Source organism: Sinocyclocheilus grahami, unplaced genomic scaffold (assembly GCF_001515645.1).
Source record: "Sinocyclocheilus grahami isolate Dianchi unplaced genomic scaffold, SAMN03320097.WGS_v1.1 scaffold446.1, whole genome shotgun sequence".
NCBI classification, from domain to species: Eukaryota; Metazoa; Chordata; class Actinopteri; order Cypriniformes; family Cyprinidae; genus Sinocyclocheilus; species Sinocyclocheilus grahami.
Genome location: NW_015505625.1, coordinates 9,860 through 30,506, shown reverse-complemented (window position 1 = coordinate 30,506; position 20,647 = coordinate 9,860). Strand labels below are relative to the sequence as shown.

The following is a 20,647-nucleotide window of genomic DNA, read 5'->3' as shown; positions in this document are numbered from 1 at the left end:
GCTTCCCTGCCGCATCCATTTTTGTGCATTCAAGAAATCTCTTGGAGTTAGCAGCAGCAGCGGCAGGAGGGAATCGCGGGGAAGTCCGCCGACAACCGCAATAAGGATGCCATGGGTTAGGCTACATTCACCATGATTGCGAAATAAAAGGCAAGCGCCCGTTTTATCTCCACACACACATTAAAGCCTGGGATGCCCTCGGCTCCCGGAAACGCGAGAAGCCCAAGGGTTTTCTCAGACCTCATTCTCAGAAGATGCTTGCTTTTATGAGGCAGCGTGACAAGCTACATTGCTGTCACTGGGATGCATATTGATTCTAGCTAACAATGCACCACTAAATCCACCAATGCAGGGTGTGAAGGTGTTATTATCATGAAACCATTAGTTGTCTGCGGTCTTCATCATCGTAATGCATGTAGTAGATGAGATCAGTACACTTATGCATCGCATAAACACAACACTGGCTACACGTGTAGGATGCATAGAGATGTGTTTCATGTTCACGCATCGCTCTCTCAGCAGCATCCACACCTGAAGATGTCAGCTTTGGGGGCCCCTGCGGCTCCCGCTCCGCCGGACCTGAGCCACCTCACCGAGGAGGAGAGGAGGATCATCCTCTCGGTCATGGAGCGGCAGAAGACAGAGGAGGAGAAAGAGCAGTCCATGCTGAAGTAAGCTTGTGTTCAGCACCCTTAGTAGGGGGCAAGGAGGACTGCATTTGTCTCTTTAAACGCGCTCCCTCCTGTCGTTTTCAGCATGACTGTCTCCTGAAATGTAATACGTCTGCTTACGTCGACTGTCAATATTAGGCTATTGTTGAGACGAGCGCGGACAAAACAGAAGGGGTGCCGCGTGTGGATGTAGTATTTCGCCTCTGGTGGGCTTGGTTAGCTGTGGGCGCCATCTTCGCTAAAAATCCCACCAGCCACCGTTTATACCAGAGATTACTACACGTTTGAATGCGTGCTGTCGAATAGGTGAGGCGTTAACTATTAACGCGACGCCCAGCGCGCTTGCCAAGGAGCCCGGCGCGGTGTTTTCAGCACCACGGCGCTGTCCGCTGCAGATGCGTGTTTCTCTGACAGATCAACCTTCCTGTGTGTGTGTGTGTGTGTGTGTGTGTGCTACATTATGGGGACCAAATGTGATAGTAAAAGCTGATTTTTTTTACATTTGGTCCACACGAGGAAAACATTTATTAAAAATAGTAAATGATGCAAACAGGTTTTCTGTAAGGGGTAGGTTTAGGGGATAGAAAATATGGTTTGGTCAGTATAAAAGTAATAGAAGTCTATGGAAAGTCCCCATAAACATGTGTAGGTGTGTGTGTGCATGTGTGTGTGTTTGCTTGACAGGCCTTATTAATTGCAAGGGTGCACCTGTTTTTCTTGTGTGTGTAGAGGTAGTTGATATCAAGCAGTGAAAGTGTCCCGCAGTGTGACATGAAACACTTCCTCTAAGTCTGTCTGGAAAAGCACTGGACCAGTAATTCTTGTTTAAGTACTATAGTATAGTTTTTTTGTAGTTTTGTTTGTGTATGCATGTGTGTGTGTGTACAGTGGTGGCCAAAATTATTAGAGCACTAGTATTTTCAGCTGCGAAAAAATCTTTTGCTGTAGTGTGTCAGTACTAGGAAATATCAGTTTCCATTTCCAAACATTCATTTAGCCATTAATTGTAATAATCCAGTGAGATTTTTGTTTGCTCTACACAGAGATCTGATCTGATCATCATCAGTCTGTCTGAGATCACATGAAGAAACAGAACAAACTGAGACAGACTCAATCCAGAAGAACTGTGGCAGCGTCTCCGAGATGCTTCAAGAGACCTACCTGCGAAGCTACAGTACTGTTAAAAGTTTTAGGCACTTGTGTATAAATGCTGTAAAATGGGGATGCTGTCAAAAATAATGTCAGAAATAGAATTTCTTTATCAATTAACTTCTATTAACTAAATTAAACCAACATTTGGTTTGAGCATCCTTTGTGTTTAAAGCAGCTTTTGCCCTCGGTGCACTTGCACATAGTTTTTTAGAGAGCTTTGCAGGTAGGTCTCTTGAAGCATCTCGGAGACGCTGCCACAGTTCTTCTGGATTGAGTCTGTCTCAGTTTGTTCACACACACACACACATATATATATATATATATACAGGTACATCTCAAAAAATTTGAATATCATAAAAAAGGTAAATATTTTGTTGTCGTTCATTTCAGAAAGTGAAACCCATATATTATATAGATTCATTACACATAGAGTGAAATATTTCAAGCCTTTATTTCTTGAAATTTGGATGATTATGGCTTACAGATAATGAAAACCCAAAATTCAGTGTCTCAGAAAATTTGAATATTGTGAAAAAGTTTTATTGGAAAGTCATGGTGTCAACACCCTATTCAGCTAATTACCTCAACACACCTGCAAAGGTTTCCTGAGCCTTTAAATGGTCTCTCAGTTTGGTTCACTAGGCTACACAATCATTGGGAAGACTGCTGATTTGACAGATGTATATATATATATATATATATATATATATATATATATAATGTACTCATATAATATTATATATCATAAATAGCAAGATTCTACATTATTTCTAGGCTGTTAATTATATGTACAAATGTGCATTTTTGACTATGTTGGTCAAAAGGTGAAAGTGATTTGCACTTTTTGAGTCAAAATGCTGCTATTTTTGTAGTTTAATATTATTAAAATTATATTGATAGCATGAAAATTGCTAAATCGTTTTGAAACATTTAGTATGATTTTTTATGGTGTGAAGCAATTCTGCACTGTTCTGCTCTATTTAACATAAATCTATATTTATATTTAATATCATGTCTATGTCATTTAAACCCTTTTATGCCACTTTTTGAGTCAAAATGCTGCTATTCTTGTAGTTTAATACAAATTTGATTCCAAATGATATTAATAGCATGACAATTGCTATATCATTTTGAAAAATTGAGTATACCTTTTTATGGCGTGAAATGATTCTGCACTGTTCTGCACTATTCAAGATAAATGTATATTTATATCTATATCATATTTATATCATGTAAACTTGGATTTTTATGGCATGAAATAAGTAAGATTCTGCATTACTCCCAATCAAATCCAAGCAATTGTATTTTTGACTATATTGGTTGAAAAGTCAAAATGATTTGCACTTGCTACTGTTTTAGCTTAATACAAATTCCAGCACATATCAATAGCATGACAAATAAGCATGAATTGGAAAATATCCCTCTTTTGTTTTAATGTCTGCAGCATTTGATCTGCATGAGCTCCTCAAGTTTGTGTGAAACCTGATGATCGTGTTTTCAGCACGATTTGAGCATCTGAACGTCTGTATGATCATGAACTACTCATGACCTGGAGTCCACTGTGATACAGTCATCTGTTATTTTTGTATAAAAACACACGCTAGACATTGCTTTTGACATACTAGAGACAAACCGATTGCTGAGAATTGATGGTTTAATCCACATTTATCCACGTATTGCTCAATGCCTCAAGGCACTTGGTAGAATTGAAAATATTTTTTTCAACTATCCCATAATTAAGCATCTGTTTATGGAGCAGTCTTGCGCTGTGGTTCTGCATCTTCCCCCTTAATATTTGCTCTCAGATGCAGTGGGCTTTGTGTTTAGAGAGAGATTATTTACTGGAGTGGCCCAGTTGGCTCCACGGTCCAGGGCTGGACTGAACCCAGTGAACCTCCAGAGCTGTGCCAGAGCTCCGCTCACGTCTGACCGGCATCACTGCCAAACAGCGTGAGCTTCAGCTGCGCCACGTGCCTGTTTGTTGATAGAGAACCGAAACTGGTGTAACTCACCTCCAATGCTCAAGTTTCTAGTATTATCACATGATTGTTCTAAAAACTCAATGGACTCAAGCTCTCAGTGTCACACTTCCAGAGTGTACTGTTGGGTGTTTTGATGCCTCGAGACTGTGTTTATCAAGCTCTTGTGGTGGCAGAGTTCATGTTTCTGATAAGCCATATCACTGATGTTCTGCATAACTGTTCAGTTTAGTTATTTGTTTACGGTGACATACCACCGGTCACGGTTTTTCTTTTCTTTTTTGAAAGTAATGAATACGTTTACTCAGCAAGGAATGCGTACAATTGATCAAAAGTGACAGCAAATACATTTATAATGTTACAAAAGTAATCTTAAGTAAAATATTTCAAATAACATAATTCATCAAAGGAGCCTGGAAAAAATGTATCCCGGTTTCCACAAAAATAAAAAATGAAATGTTTCTTTAGCAGCATATTAGCATGATTTCTGAAGGATCATGTGACACTGAAGACCGGAGTAATGATGCTGAAAATTCAGCAATTTATATCTATTATATATTTATATATATAGAGAATGCATGTGTGTGTATAAAATCTGCAAAGTTTGAGATTTTCACTTCCACCCCAAATGATCTGTTTGCACTGTTGTTGTGCTGAAAGTATAATAGGACATTGATAGCTTAAAAAATCAATGTGTTTACTGCCAGACTCAAATGCGCCAGAGTAACTACTGAGCATGAGAAGAGAAAACGTTCTTGTGCGTTTTGGACACATTTCAGCCTCAAGTGAGATTTTCCAAAGATTCCACATGAGTAATTGCTATATTTACATTTACATTCATTCATTTAGCAGACTGGTAACTCTTCATTTTACAGTGTCTTTGTTACACATTACAAAAAAGGTCACAGCACGCATCTCCAAATAAACCGCATGTTGTGAAAACGTTATATGAATGTCTGTTTTATTCAGTTGGAGAGACTGTACTTAAAGCTCCTTAATGGCGGTGTCGGCAGCTGGCATGAACTTGTTTGACTGACACAGTTTTGTAAGGCCTGTGCCACTGGAGATCTCACAGTCACTCGGTCAGATGTCAGTCTCTCTGATCTGGGTTGGATACTGTGGCTTAATCTGATCGCATTAATTCGTAGTCTGTGTAGTTCACCAGTGTCTTCCTCACAAATGTGCAATTAAGTTTTATAGATTCTTAACATCCAAGAAAAACATTTTAGAAGAGCTTGCTGTTTTTTCTAGTCTAGTTTCTTGTGCATGTTACTCCAAGTTCAAGTCAAGCTTGAATTTATGGTAGTTTTATAGCATTTGGATTTAAAACATACACTGAAACACCCATCTTAAAGGGACAGTTCAGCTAAAAAATGAACATTTTGTCATCATTTACTCAACCTACATGAGTTTCCTTCTTCTGTTGAACACTAAATAAGATATTTTAAAGAATGCTGGTAACTAGTTGACAGTTGCCGTTGACTTCCATAGCATAGCAAAACAATTCTATGGAAGTCAATGGCTACCGTCAACTGTTTGGTTACCAACATTCTTAAAAATGTCTTCTTTTGTGTGAGTGAATAAATGAATTTTCATTTTTGGGTGAACTATCACTTTAAGAAAGGGGTTTCAATGTATAAAGAGTTTATTTGCAAAAACAGATAAACTGTTTTTTTTTTTTCTTCAAAAATGTGACCCTGGAGCACAAAAGCAGTCTTAAGTAGCTGGGGTATATTTGTAGCAATAGCCAAAAATACATTGTATGGGTCAAAATGATCGATTTTTCTTTTATGCCAAAAATCATTAGGATATTAAGGAAAGATCATGTTCCATGACGATATTTTGTAAATGTCCTACCGTAAATATATCAAAACGTAATTTTTGATTAGTAATATGCATTGCTAAGAACTTCATTTGGACAACTTGATAAGCGATTTTCTCAATATTTAGATTTTTTTGCACCCTCCGATTCCAGATTTTCAAATAGTTGTATCTCGGCCAAATATTGTTCTATCTTAACAAATACATCAATGGAAAGCTTATTTTTATTCATTTCGAAAAACTGACCCTTATGACTGGTCACAAATCATGTTTTTTATTATGTCATCATTTTATTTTGTTAGTTAGCTGTATTTTTTAGTTATTTGTTTAACCTAATCAAAATAACCCAACTGCAGTTTGTTTGAGATTAATTGGAATGCACAATGAAAAAACAAGATTTTTGAAAATTGTTAAAAACTGAGTCATCTGTTTTTGCAAATGAACTCTTCATATGCTTTATATCAAAACACTATAAAACTACCATACTTTAAAGCTCGACTTGATCAAGAAGACATCTAACCCATTAAAGTTGAACTATTTTTAGACAAAAAACATCTTGTATACATTCAGAGTAACATCTTTAGCCATTGCATGTGTAAATGCAATTTACACAAGCTTTTTAAAACTTGTCTTGAGACTCCTGCATCTGTGGGATTCAGTTGTGCTTCGTAGCTGTTTTTGAATGTAGTTTTGCACATCGCTGAAATCAGCGGCTGATGCTGAAATGTTTTTTGGCAGAGCAGCACACAAACGGCCATCTGAGGCGACACGGTGCTTTCTAGCAGATACGTTCATATCTTGTGCTCTCACACTCTCCTGAGTGTTAAGTGCTCAGAGAGTGATGATCTATGGAAAAACGAGGCTTCTTATGAAGATTAAAGAGTTTTGCTAAGTCAGTTAAGTATTAATCAAGCAAGTGCAGACCCACTGCAACATGCTGGAGTTGCTATCTTCGTCTCCGTGTGTCTGTTTTGATCACTGAAGTCTCACACACAGGCTCTGGTCTGGTAATGTAACTGTTGCTGGTTTGGTGTCAGGTAGAGTCACTTATGAAATGAATTACTGGGAAACGTCTGTGCCCTTGGGTCAGACACTTAACCCCAGTATGCTCCAGCGGGACAGTCCCGGCAATTAGCACACCGTAATACGCTTTGGAAAAACATGTCTACTAAATGACAAATAAACTAGTCTGTCTAAAAACATATTGCTGTATCTATTATGAGCCTGGATTGAGTCTGGATTGGCTTCTGAGATGGAGTTTGATTTGACTGCATGCCATAATGTAGATAGAGAGATAATAGAGATAACCCTGTGGGTATTCCTCCACACAGCACACTGTGTGAGTACAGCATTTAAGAATTAGGGAAGGTTGTGCCTCTTGTTTAGTGATGTCATTAGTCGTTCAGCTGCTCTGTGATTGGCTGCCTAGTCAGAGACACTGTTGCTTTAAATGGTCCCTGATCACTTGACATTTATCAGAGTAAAGCCACATGAGGCATATTCCATTCACACTCCATTCAAACATTTGTGTCTGACCAGCTTTTATAGATTTTGAAGCTTAAAGACAATCGGCAGAAGTAAAAAGCTAAACATAGGCTATAAATGAACTATAGCCACATGACTTCAGGATCACCACCATTAAGCTTCCGACAATTCTGTTCATCTTTATTTAAAACCATTTTGAGTTAGAATAGTTTGTAAGAGCGAGTTTATAAACGCAGTGGGGCTGTGAAAGTGACTAGGTGTGATGATTCCCATTTACACACTTGTTAGCAAATGCCTTTTTCAAAATCACAAGGGTGTGTATTGCTATTTTATGATGTAGAATAAAATGTGAAAATATCTTGAGCTTAGTGTTAGACACAGACCTTATTTCAAGCATTAAACCAAAAACCCATTTGAAAAATAGGAAAAAGAGCCTTTGACTCCAGGACGATGGAACCGAAAGTGATGAAATGCAACTCATTTTTACATAATTCCTGTAGTAGCACTCTATTGCACTAAATGTGAATAGAGTAGATGTGTTTTGTTTTCCCCTTGAGTTCTGAACAAATATTAACTGAACAAATATTGGTGTTTTCAGTTTTGGAATTTGCCCTAGTTGATATCCTCTGTACAAAATACATTACAACATCAAACTGTGCTTAATTCAAGTACAGGTCAACTTATTCGACTAACCCTAACTCTAACGACAATTAGTTGACATTTTAATAATTGCAGTAATTGCAAAGTTACTTATAGTTAAGTGGACCATCGAAATAAAGTGTAACCTTAATAACTAGACATTTTGGAGAACCGTTCATATTGCACTGCATCCAAACTGGCTTTATATTAAAAGTCATGCCAATGGATGTCTGTATCACTCTCACAACACACTCTCAGCCTGTCCATAACATCTGAATGAGCTGAACACAGCTGATGTAGTTTTCCTAAACGAGGACAGACGATGTTTATAGACCCTAAATACAACACTCGTGCACTGCTTGCTGCACACTGTGCAGTATATATACTGCATGCTTGTTTGTAAAACTGTACTGTACACTGTAAAAACAATTCCGTAAAATTTATGGTAAGAAAACGGCAGCTGTGGTTGCCGGAATTCTACCGTAAAAAATACGGTAGCAACGTTTTAGGTTTTACGGTTTTAACTTAAATTTACAGTTAAATACCGTAATTTCTTTAACTGATATAAAGTTAATATACCAACCTATTGAAGTACTGAAATCTGTTTTGTAGCTTTGTAATACACTGATAACCACCAAATGCAGGTGGTGATGAGAAAGTCACACGATGAACCAAAGCCCATCACAAGCAGCTTTTAAATAATAACATATATAGAAGGTGCACAGTGTCATTCACACAAACACCAAACACCATCACGGTAACACACATGAAACTGAAATAATGCAATAAACATTCATTTAACAACATTAGGTGTAACACACAACCCTAATATACAAAACTGATAAGAAAAAACTAAGAAGAAACATAGTTATTTCAACAAAAAAACATCAAATTTGAAATGTAACGCAGGGAATTCTGGGAATGTCAATTTACGGTTATTCACTGTAAATTATACAGTTTTTTCTCTTCCAAAAACGGTATACTACCGTAAAATTAATGTCCAGTACATGTAATGTCCAACACAGTTTTTCACCGTACATAGTAGGGGAATTTACCGTTAACCATTTAACAGGTTTTTACTGTAGCATTTATACAGTCTTTTACCGTTAAATTCACGGTCATTTTTTACAGTGGCTGCATCATGCTGGTATTCCCTGCATGCAGAGCGCACATACTGTACACATTTAAACAGTGCATACTGCAGAAGAGTAGTGCTACAGTATGAATGATGCTACAGTGGTGTTTGTGCACTTGATCTCTGCGTCTGAGCTGCATTAGGACTCAGTGTCGGGCATTTAGCCAAGAGGTCCTCGCTGCAGCCTGTAGCACGATGACGTAGCTGGACTATATCCACTACGTAGTGGATATTTTACGCGCGTGCGCTGTAGTAGGCCTCGAATAAATTCATATTTTTATTTACATTTGATCATTTTGCAGACGCTTTTATCCACAGCGACTTAGTCTAACGACTTGGTCTAAGTGAAGTCTAACGCAGTACATGTAGCAAGGGTTTTTGACCTACATGACATATCTACACGATGACCTACATTACATTACAGTGTAAAAACTTTAATGTCTAAATTCATCCGCGATGTCTTCGTGTATACCGGCAACTTCAAAGCTTTCTTTATTTAATTATTTATTTTTTGAATAGCCTGCAATTCATATGTTATTGCCAGGATGCACATCAATGCTGTCTCCATTATTATAAGGATACAACAAGCACTGTAACATGACTGATATGCAGACGTTGCACTGTAAATAGCTAATTATTAAGATGTACTTCTGTCATGAAAACAAATTCCTCTTATGTGAAAACATACCTGGCAATAAAGCTCATTCTGATTCTGACACTCTATCAGAGTTAGCCTAAATGCCTTTTTGATTCTGTCCGTCATGTTTATTTGGTAACACTTTATTTTGATAGTCCACTTTAGACTTTCCCATTAACAGTAAGTAACTTTGCAGCTACATGTCATCTAGCAGTTAGTAGAGTATTAGTAGACTGTCTGCTTAATATCTTCTAACACTTTCTTTGTCAACTTATTCTACTAACCCTAAACCTACCCGAACAGTCTACTCTGAGAGTTAGTAGACGTGTAGTTGCAAATTAATGAGAATTAGTTGACATGTAGTTGACATGTAGTTACAAAGTTACTTATAGTTAGTAGAATGTCTAAAGTGGACTATCGAAATAAAGTGTAACCGTTTATTTAAATTGAATTGGGGGTATTAGATTAATGCCGATCCATTTTGTTTATTTAGATTTTATATTATTCTAATATAGCTAGAGAGAGAGAGAGAGAGAAAGAGCGCTCTCGTAACGGAATGGATGGTTTATGTCTTTAGCCATTTATAATTGGTATATCTATCTCCAGGGATTTTACTTGCATATAGGCCTAACACACAAAAAAAGAAATGGTCGTCTTTGTGTTAATATGCCTTGTCCCCGACCGTGTGTGTATTTATTTGCTGGACATGGGATTAACTGTAAAAACCTGGTATAACCCGGGATAACGGTCTATCGGCTATACGGAACCCCGACTGACAGGGTTGTTTTTCTTCTTTTTATTTTTATATGGTATAAAAATGATGTCCGCATATTTTAGTAGGCCTATAACTTTTTTTATACTCTGTCACGTATAGCACAGAGAGTGAGAACGAAAAATAATATTTGATTCATGAACGAAGTTTTGACAGAACTATCTAACTATCTTGACTATCAGAGGAAAAAATAAAGACAATAGTTGCACCCCATTTTTTTCATAAAGAACAAACACAATTGTAATTAGTAGAGTTTTATTTCTAAAACGAATCAAACTAATAAAAAATAAACATAGCTTACATACCCTTTCATTCAAAACTACGCCATGGGTGCTTAAATAAAGTTTGAATACACTACTAGTTTAAAATCACAGTATAATATAATTTGTGTAAGCTTATGAAACACACCTATATCTCGTAATTACAGTTTAATTTACATTAAATACTAGCTTCAATGACAGCCCCACTTTGCGCATGCGCATTAAAATCCAATACTGCACATGCTCGTCAAACATCCAATACGTATTGGATCTGATCCAGCTTCGTCATCGTGCTACAGGCTGCAGCGAGGACACACTCCATTTAGGAGCGCCGCTGTGCTGATTGGCTGACCACAGCTAGTAATCTCTTTACGTGTTCAAAGTACACACTGTTTCCACTGGGGTTTCCACTGGACTGCTCTTTGACTATAAACTATTTCCATATGACAGTGCATGAATCTCTTTTTTTCCCCCATGTGATGCTGTAAACGCTTGCTGAGCATGCTGAGTATGAGCTTTTATGAGATCTCAGTCTCAAGTAATGAGTTTATGTCAGGTCTGTTGTGTGAAGACGTTGTGTAACAGGATTGACACTTATAGTAACCCATGCTCATTGGCTCTGCCTTACAAAGTTGCTGTATAAGTATACTACTTTTCACTCAGACTAGTGTATACAACAACAGTACAGTACTTGCATTTATTTTATAGCCGTGTACACCGTTTACGTTTAAATATATATTAAATACTATTATTAAATATGTAAACGATTTCAAATGGTACCATTCTACATTTGAGTCCAGATATAGTTTCAAAAACTAAAAAAAAAATTTTTTTTTTACTGCTTCAATCCAGTTATGTGCAAAATATCTTTTTTAAGTCAGAAAAAAAAATAATAACAATACAAAAAAAAAAAAAATCAGTGAAATGTATGGTGGAAAAATGTCAGCTGTGGTTGCTTTACTGTATAAAAAAATATGGTATAGCAACATTTTAGGTTTTACAAACTGAACTTAAATTTACAGGAAAATAATGTATATTTCATTAACTGATATAAAGTTAATTTTCCAACCTACTAAAAAGGGTTGTACCTTTATAATATACTGACAATCACTATAAATGGTATGAGAAAGTCACGCGATGACTCAAAGTTTATCACCAGCTGAAGGAAACTCTAGGTGCACATAATGTCATACGCACAAACACAAAAACATAACATTCTAATGTACATAACTGATAACAAGAAACTAAAAAACAATCATTTAAATGAATCCATAAATGACAGAGAATTCTGGGAATGTCAATTTATGTTTTTAACTGTAAATTATGAGAAGAATATCACTTTCAAGCACTGTACATTCACAGTATTTACTGTAAAAGTTGATGAAATGTCTGATTAGATTCATTCATTTTTCAAACGTACGGTTAACCAATTAACAGATTTTTACATTGCATTTTTACAGTCTTTAGTGTTAAAATTACAAACATTTTTATAGCCATGAAAAAGAAATACCCAGTTTATTCATTAAACATGTGGTAGGCCACATTAAGCACATTGCATTGTGGGATATAGTGTGTTTCATGCAGTGCATCCTGGTTGTGTCATACATTATGGCGACTGCATGCATACAGAAAATCAGCATAATGTTGAGTACAGTATGCAGAAATAGTGAGAACTGTGTGGTTGTGTTCAACTGTATGCTGAGCATTGTGGATGTGAAGATCTGTGCATCTCAAAATCATGCTGTGATATAATAGCTCTCAGATGAACATTGTGTTAATTGGCTAATTATGACGGGATTATGGGATGTTACACAGAAGGTCTTTAGATTAAAGATTAATATTATAGCACATTGCATACAACACCAAAAATCACATATAAGGCAAAACATTTATATATGATTTATTCTCTTTATGTTAACGTGGTTCATTATGTGATTTTTAGATTCATGTGGGGGTTTTTTTTCTTCATATTTTTGTTTATTTTATATTTATGTTTATTTATATAATCATCTGCCTATGTATTGGGGCTGCCATTAGATAGAGCTTTATTGATCTTATAATTTTCTGAAGTTGCTTCTCAAATGCTGAATTTGGTTCATTTTGAATCAAAATATAGGCAACACGAAAGCGCATTTCATACACAATGTACATAAAAATGATTTAAAATGATCATAAAATAATCGCAACCGATGCACAAGAAATAAGAAGAACAATAAAAGCAGGAGAATAAAAATGATTATTAAAATGTCAAATGCATTAAAATGGTGAAGACCATCCATTTCCAGGATATATTTACATAAACTCTGATGAATAAATGAGCAAATTTGCATGAATCTTTGCAAATTCATCATTCTTAAACGCTACTAAATTATGCTAAAATTAGTGCAGGGCAACGATTAATCGCATCCAAAATAAAGTTTTTGTTTACATAATATATGTGTGTGTACTGTGTATCTTTATTATGTATATATAAAGACACACATACAGCATATATTTTGAAAATATTGACATGTATTTGCATGTATGTATTTATATAATTTATATATAAATATGTCTTTCTTAAATATATACATGCATGTGTGTGTATTTATAATATACACAGTACACACACATATATTATATAAACAAAAACTTTTATTTTGGATGCGATTAATCGTTGCCCAGCACTAGCTAAAATAAAATAGCATTTAATGCATGAAATGTATTGCTATTTATAATAATAATAATAATAATAAATAAGTTAATTTGGCAGCCCTAATTTATTTATTTCATTCGTTTCTGCTTCGTCAGTGTTTGATTTAGTCTGTTGTTTTGCCCCGTGTGTGTGCTGAGCTGTTGAACATGTCTTTTTAGGGAACCTCCTAAAGAAGACTCAAAGCCTCAGTCAGCTCAGTGAGTACAAGACAACTCTTCCAGCGTTCGCCTTCCTTTTCCACCCTTCGCTGTCTGCGACACATCCCTCAGAGCTGCCCCGTGATCAGTTGTTTGGCTCTATGATGTCCTGTAGTTGGTACACTTGTACAGCATCACCTCTAGTTTTCTTAATACTGAAACTGTTCCTGTTTTCTCACCCTACTAACCGTTTTATCCGTTCAGTAGCACATCTGTGTTGCTGCAGTGATGTAGTTGGTCAGCTGCTCCTCCACAGTGCTCCAGTAATACAGCACTACTGTCCTCTTGTGATTCAGCTGCTTTCTCCTCCCTCAGTCCTAAAGCTGCTGTTTCTCTAATCACTCATCTCTTTTTAGTCAATTCTAATGCATTACTCTCTCGTTTTTAAGAGACTATATCTTTAACAAAATATCATTTAATTTGAAAAAAAAAAGTCTAAATAGTTTTTCTTGTTTTAAGAATATACCTTTTATTACCAGTAATTCCTCTGAAAGGTTTAATGTCTTTACAACAAAAATACATTTGTCCTCAAGTACAGTACAACAAAACAAAACAAACTAAAAATAAATAAATCAATAAATACATTTAGTTTTTTTTCAGTACAGTGCATTGAAAAATATTTTTATTTAAATATAAATGATCATTTTTTATTTCATTTTTAATATATATATATATTACATTTTAATTTGTAAAATGATTTTTAATGTTAGTTATTTTTGTGGAAACCATGACATTTTTTCAGCTTAAACTTTTGATCAATTAATGTATCCTTGCTAAATTAAAATTGCATATGTTTTAAGAGACTATATCTTAAACAAATATATTTTAATTTGTAAAAAAAAATGCTTAAATGTTTTTTCTTGTTTTAAGAATATACCTTTTGTTACCAGTAATTTATATATAAAAAAAATCCTCTAAAAGTTTTCGTGTCTTCACAACAAAAATACATTTGTTGTCAAGTACATTATAAAAACAACAACAAAAAACAATAATAATAATAATAATAATATAAATGTAGTTTTATTGCAGTATATATTTAACTTTTTTTAAACCATTACATTTTTTTCTGCTGACACTTTAGGTCGATTAATGCATCTTTGCTAAATAAGTTTCATACATGCATCCATACATACATACATAAAATCATATTAATCCCAAACTATGTAACCATAGTTGAAACATTGATAGTCGATTGAAAAGTGAAACTCTGCTCATCATCATGTCATTCTAAACCTGTTTGACTTTCTGTTTTGGAGCACAAAAGGAAATATTAGGCTATATCCAAGCTGAAATAAACGGTTGAGTATAAAATGTGTTCAGGTTTGCTGTGACATGAATGTGTGTCAACAATCAATTTTCATTTTTGGATGAACTATCTCTTTAAACACAGAAAGAAACAGATAAGATTCGACATATACGGCAATTACCAGTCGCAATCAAGCATTACAGCACAGTTCAACAAAATGTTTAGGGATTTCTTGGTGTCGTCCCACCAAATTGGAAGTGTTAGAGGAACAGACAGAAACACACCCCTTGGTTTTTGCCTCTTGATGTTGCTGTGCTTGTCTGAACAGGTGGAATCCTTTCAGTGGAATCACTGAGCTGGTTAGTAATGTCCTTCAGCCCCAGTCAAAGTCCCCCAGTGAGGAGCAGCCCAGGCCGTAAGTACATCGCAGGGCCTTCAGTTCATACTGCTGGAAGGAATAGTTCACCTAAACATGAACATCTGCTCACCCTCAGGCCATCCAAGATGTAGATGAGTTAGTTTCTTCATCAGATTTGAACAGAGAAAAGTAGCATTGCATCACTTGCTCACCAATGGATGCTCTGCAGTGAATGGGTGCCGTCAGAATGAGAGTCCAAACAGCTGATAAAAACATTACAAGTAATCCACACCACTCCAGTCCATCAGACAATGTCTTGTGAAGTGAAAAGCTGCGTGTTTGTCAGAAACAAATCAATCATGGCGTTTCAACTTTAAACCATAATAGCTGGCCAAAATATAAGTCCATAATCCATAATAATACTTCCTCCACATATTTGTTCGCCTGTTTTTGCTTGTAAACAGTGCTTGATCTGTGCAGATTTCTCTCCCGATTCAGAAAAGACGACCTTTTCACTGAAGAACGCAATATTTAGATATAGGACTCGCGTTTTAGCTAGAAGCAATGGTTTGAAGTTAAAAATGTCTTAAGGTTGGATTTGCTTCTTACAAACACGCAGCTTTTCTCATCACAAGACGTTAACTGATGGACTGGAGTGGTGTGGATTACTTGTAATGTTTTTATCAGCTGTTTGGACTCTCATTCTGACGGCACCCATTCACTGCAGAGCATCCAGTGGTGAGCAAGTGACGTAATGCTACATTTCACCCCATGAAGAAACAAACTCATCTACATCTTGGATGGCCTGAGGATGACAAAATTTCAGCAAACTTTCATTTTTGGTGAACCATTCCTTTAGTCCAGTGCTCTAGTGGGGTTGACCCCATATATAGTGAATGGTTTGTCACTATAATTATACTACAAAAGAAATGAGTAACATTTTACTCGAAGCCTTTATGTATAATGCATTATATCTTGATGAATTAACATCTGCAGATTCCTTGGTTGTTTGTCCTGTGTTTGAAAGCGTTATACTTTCTGAAAGGTGTAACAATGAATAGAACAGTATTATGAAGTATTATAACTGAGGTTACAATTATTCATGAGATCAGTGCATTATAAGGTGCATAATTAATGCATTCTTGTGTTACCAAGAAATGCTCCAGGCTCAATTAAGTACCCATGGCTGCATTTGCAGGGCATATCATGTGAAAGTTACCACGTGCACATATAGATACCCTATGTATGCGTGCTAAAGTTTAAAATGTTTTGATGCTTGAATGGACAGTCTTGTCAATCTCCTAAATTGTATGTCATCACAACACGCTCAATCCATGAGCCACGCATGACCAGTGACTCCGGATATTCATGATATTCATGTAAGAGACAGTGTCAGATCGTTTCAGTGTGGACGCCATCGATTTTCTGGAGCTCAAACTGAACATCATGTGTAGAGCATGTCGAGTAAAAGCCGCAGATTCCCTGTCACATACTTCGCCTCTCCATGCATCTTAAAAAACAGTCAATAAACATCTGATGTGTAAGTGTTTTCTCGGGATAGATTATTGATGGAGTCTGTCTGCATTAGGTTTGGATCCTGTCAAACCGGCACACTCTCTCATCCCGAGTCTTAATATAGCATTAGATGCATCCTATCAGTGGTTACGGTCTCGTTTCAATAAGGTTTGACTGATGAATGTAGAATAGGAATTAGCCCAGAGAGTCAAGCCTGTTATATTAATGCAATTACTACTGAATAAAGAACTTAATAAGTCATGTTTACATTAGAGCCCGACCGATATATCGTTTAGCCAATATTATCGGCCGATATGAGCAGATATGAACATATAACGCAGATAAAATGCTTGAAATGGTGTAATTACTTAGTTTGTCCAGCAGAGTGCGCTCCATTGTTTGCTACTGGCGACCTGGATGAAACGCTTTAAAGCTTAGTCTATGGAAAACCATTGAAAATTTGAACGGCCATATCTCGGTAAAGTAAAATTCGGGGGATCCCTTCAGCTCGAGGAACCCTCTCGAATGCAAATCGAGTGTACGACTAGAGGCCCGCTTTCGAATGAGACCACCGCCGCGTCGATAGCCCCTGGGGTTCGGGAGTTATGGGTGGTTAAATTTGCGGTCCGGCGCCGACCGATCAAGCGATTTATATTATAAAATATATATACAATTAATATTGTATTTATTTACAGAGGTATATTATGTCACACTTCACACTTCTCTAGTAAGTTTCGTCGGTGTGTGAAGACAGTAGCGCAAATCCGTGCATGAATGTTCCGAAGTGAAATCAACTTCAAAGGAATAAAGTTGAATGGAATTGAATTGAATTAAAGTTAAATAAACTTCAACTTTACTGTTCGGTGCACTGATGTCAGACTCATTTTGGATAATAAAGTTTATTGTTAAATTGTTAAATGTCCTGCCTCCATTACGTATATTTGTCACATCATTATAAGTGTTTCATCACCACATTTGAGTGATCATTGCAAAAAATGTGTTTATGTATATATTCTGTTTATGTATATGCTGTATTCTATATATAGTACCAGTCAAATGTTTGGACCCTGGAATGGGAAATTGTCCAAACTTTTGACTGTTACTGTACTATAGCACAAAGAATATCAGCCGATATATCGATATCGGGCTTTTTTTTTTACTCCCTTATATCGGTATCGGCCCAAAAAAACCCATATCGGTCGGGCTCTAGTTTACATCCCCAGCGCTCTCTAAAACCCAAATAACCACAACACTCACGTGCCAAACAATTACGCGTTCTTGTTTTATACATTCTCAGAATAAAAGGTACAAAATCTGTCTATACTCTTTCAAAATGCAATACCATTTAGGTACTAATATGTACAATTTTGGTATTGCATCTTTTAGAGGTAAATAAGGTACTTTAAAAAAAAAAGATACCGCCCCGGTGATAGCTTTCGTACCTTGTTTTCTGAGTGTGTAGATACTATTTGCACTTGAATGTGGTATAAATTAGTGTTATTTTTGTATTATACTATTTGTTCATATTTAGATTAGCTTTTATTTTCAGTTTTCATTTTAATTATGATACTTTTAGTAGTTTTGGTATTTCTATGTGCTTTTTTATTATTTCTATTTCTCTTTAGCTTTTTATTTCAGTTTAGATTGAATCACTTATTTCAGTTTAAACCATGCCATGTCAACATTTCTAATTTTTAGTTTTTCTTTTTAAGTTGAAGTTTGTCATCCAAAATGTAAAAAAAGTTAGATTTTATTTCAACTAACAAAAATGTAACACATTTTTTTTTAAATAATTTTAGCTAGCAAAAAAAAAAAAAAAAACTGGTACAATTTGGGGTTTCATAAATTTGATTTATTTATTTTGAAGCAAGGAAACCACATATCTCACATTTGTTGGAACAGATTTCAGCTATAATATATAATACAACAGGAAAAGTAGCTAGTTGTAAATGTATCAATTTTGATGCATATATATTAAAAAATATATTTTTAGAAGAAAAGCAAGCGTGAAAGTCCACTCCTATGCCATGGTGAAAGCAAACTGTACAAAAATGTATGAATGAAATCAAACAAATTAACAACCAATTCACCATGAGAGTTTGAAACGTTTTTTTTTTTTTTTACCTTTTCTAATATATATATATTTTTTGGCCTGTGCTTCTTTACCATGTTGAACAATTTTGGTATCATTATCCTTTTTAACAATGGAACATCTAGGCATCAAGGAAGTCAATCCGTTTCCTCGGTTTCTATAAATCATTTTAGAACCTTTGACAGTTTTTTTTTTTCAACATGTAAAGTTTATTTCTAGAAAATAATTATTGTTATTATTAAACATTTTTAATGTTGTAACAGTATTCAGGCATGCCCTAAAAAAAATTGCTACCCTCATAAAAACAGCTCATAATATTTAGTTTGACCACTCGAGCTCTTTTCCTAAAGTTACTTCCTTTCACAAGATTGTTTTATGCATTTTTTCCAAGTATCACACTCTATTTTGCATCATATCTGTGGAAAGCTCCCATCAAATGCTTTGGAAAACAGCTTCATCTTTTTTTGCAGTAACATGCAGGGTATGCCGAGTGATGTATTCCTGACGAGTTTTGCACGTATGTTAATACGTCACAGCACAAACTCAAAGTCAGACCAGATCCAGGAGCAGCTCTTCACACCTAAAACTAGAAGAAAGCACTAAATGCCCCTCTCTGCCCTCCACAGGAAGCTGCACCAGCAGTTTGAGATGTACAAGGACCAGGTGAAGAAGATCGGAGAGGAGGCTCCGAAGAACCCGGAGCAGAAGGGAGACTCGCCCATCTGTGGGATCTGCCACAAAACCAAGTTTGCCGACGGCTGCGGCCACGTCTGTTCTTATTGCCAAACCAAGTTCTGCGCGCGTTGTGGAGGACGCGTCTCCCTCCGCTCCAATAAAGTACGTCTGACTCCTCTCTCCCACCGTAGAGTCTGTAGACAAGTTGTGTAGAAACCCCTTCACCACTGTGTCTTTACTGTACAGTATGTCAGATTTCTACAGAGGGTGCTGAAAATATTCCAATATCTAGTCTAGGGCTGTCCAAACTCGGTCCTAGAGGGCCGGTGTCCTGCAGAGTTTAGCTCCAACCCTAATTAAACACACCTGAACCAGCTAATCAAGCTCTTACTAGGCATAGAAACTTCCAGTCAGGTGTTTTGAGGCAAGCTGGAGCTAAACTCTGCAGGACACCGGCCCTCCAGGACCGAGTTTGGACAGCCCTGATCTAGTGTCTCCATAACTGCAGGTGCTGTCTTTCTAATGGCCTCCTCAGCTCTTGATCTGAGGACAGAAGACTATGACAGTGCTGGGTAGTTGTAATCCATTACTGATTACAAATTACATGACACAAATTGTAGTCAGTTGCATAATCCATTATATTTAGGGGTGTCTTTCTAATGGCCTCCTCAGCTCTTGATCTGAGGACAGAAGAATATGACAGTGCTGGGTAGTTGTAATCCATTACTGATTACAAATTACATGACACAAATTGTAGTCAGTTGCATAATCCATTATATTTAGGGGTGCACATAAGTTTCTCAGCCTGGTTCTCATAAGAGAACCTGGAGATTTGGTTTGGTCCTCACACTGCACATAGTGGAACCCATTAAATACAACTATATATATTCAAAAAATTAATCGTATTGATAATATTGTTGCACTTTATGTAGTTTTTTAAAAATAAAATAAATAATAAAGTGTGATAATACTATTATGTTTTAAAATAAAAAGGGAGTATTAAATACAAATACAACTATTTTATATTAAACTTAAAAATAAAATGCTAATATTTACTCCTTTTTTTAAAAGATGAATTTTCATTATTTTCAAACTTAATATCAGCAGGCTTTTATTTTAAAATAAAGGCAGCGGGTAGCCTAGTGTAACGGGGCTGACGAGACGTGAGACGTGTGGATCCATCTGCAAGCTTTTATTAAAGAGACGTGGTATAACAGGCAGGGTCGAACAATGGCAAACAGGTATATGGCGGGCAAAAACACAAGAATAGTCCTAGGGCTAGCGTAGGTCACCGATCGGCAGACAGAATCACAGGGGC

General features: G+C 36.1%; 1 protein-coding gene across 1 annotated transcript; it reads left to right on the top strand.

The window, feature by feature from the left end:
- Nucleotides 1-19,542, top strand: LOC107552292 (regulating synaptic membrane exocytosis protein 2-like). Its single transcript, XM_016234152.1, has 5 exons — nt 1-150; nt 523-671; nt 13,405-13,443; nt 15,018-15,104; nt 19,281-19,542. The coding sequence occupies exons 2-5, from the start codon at nt 538-540 to the stop codon at nt 19,540-19,542; spliced, it is 522 nt and encodes a 173-aa protein (XP_016089638.1). The 5' UTR covers nt 1-150; nt 523-537.
- The last annotated feature ends 1,105 nt before the right edge of the window (nt 19,543-20,647 follow it).

Bases quoted from the DNA above. Each gene is read 5' to 3' on its own strand.
- LOC107552292 (XM_016234152.1), top strand. From the start codon at position 538: ATGTCAGCTTTGGGGGCCCCTGCGGCTCCCGCTCCGCCGGACCTGAGC. The intron at 672-13,404 runs GTAAGCTTGTGT...ATGTCTTTTTAG, and splicing joins AAAGAGCAGTCCATGCTGAA to GGAACCTCCTAAAGAAGACT. The intron at 15,105-19,280 runs GTAAGTACATCG...TGCCCTCCACAG, and splicing joins AGTGAGGAGCAGCCCAGGCC to GAAGCTGCACCAGCAGTTTG.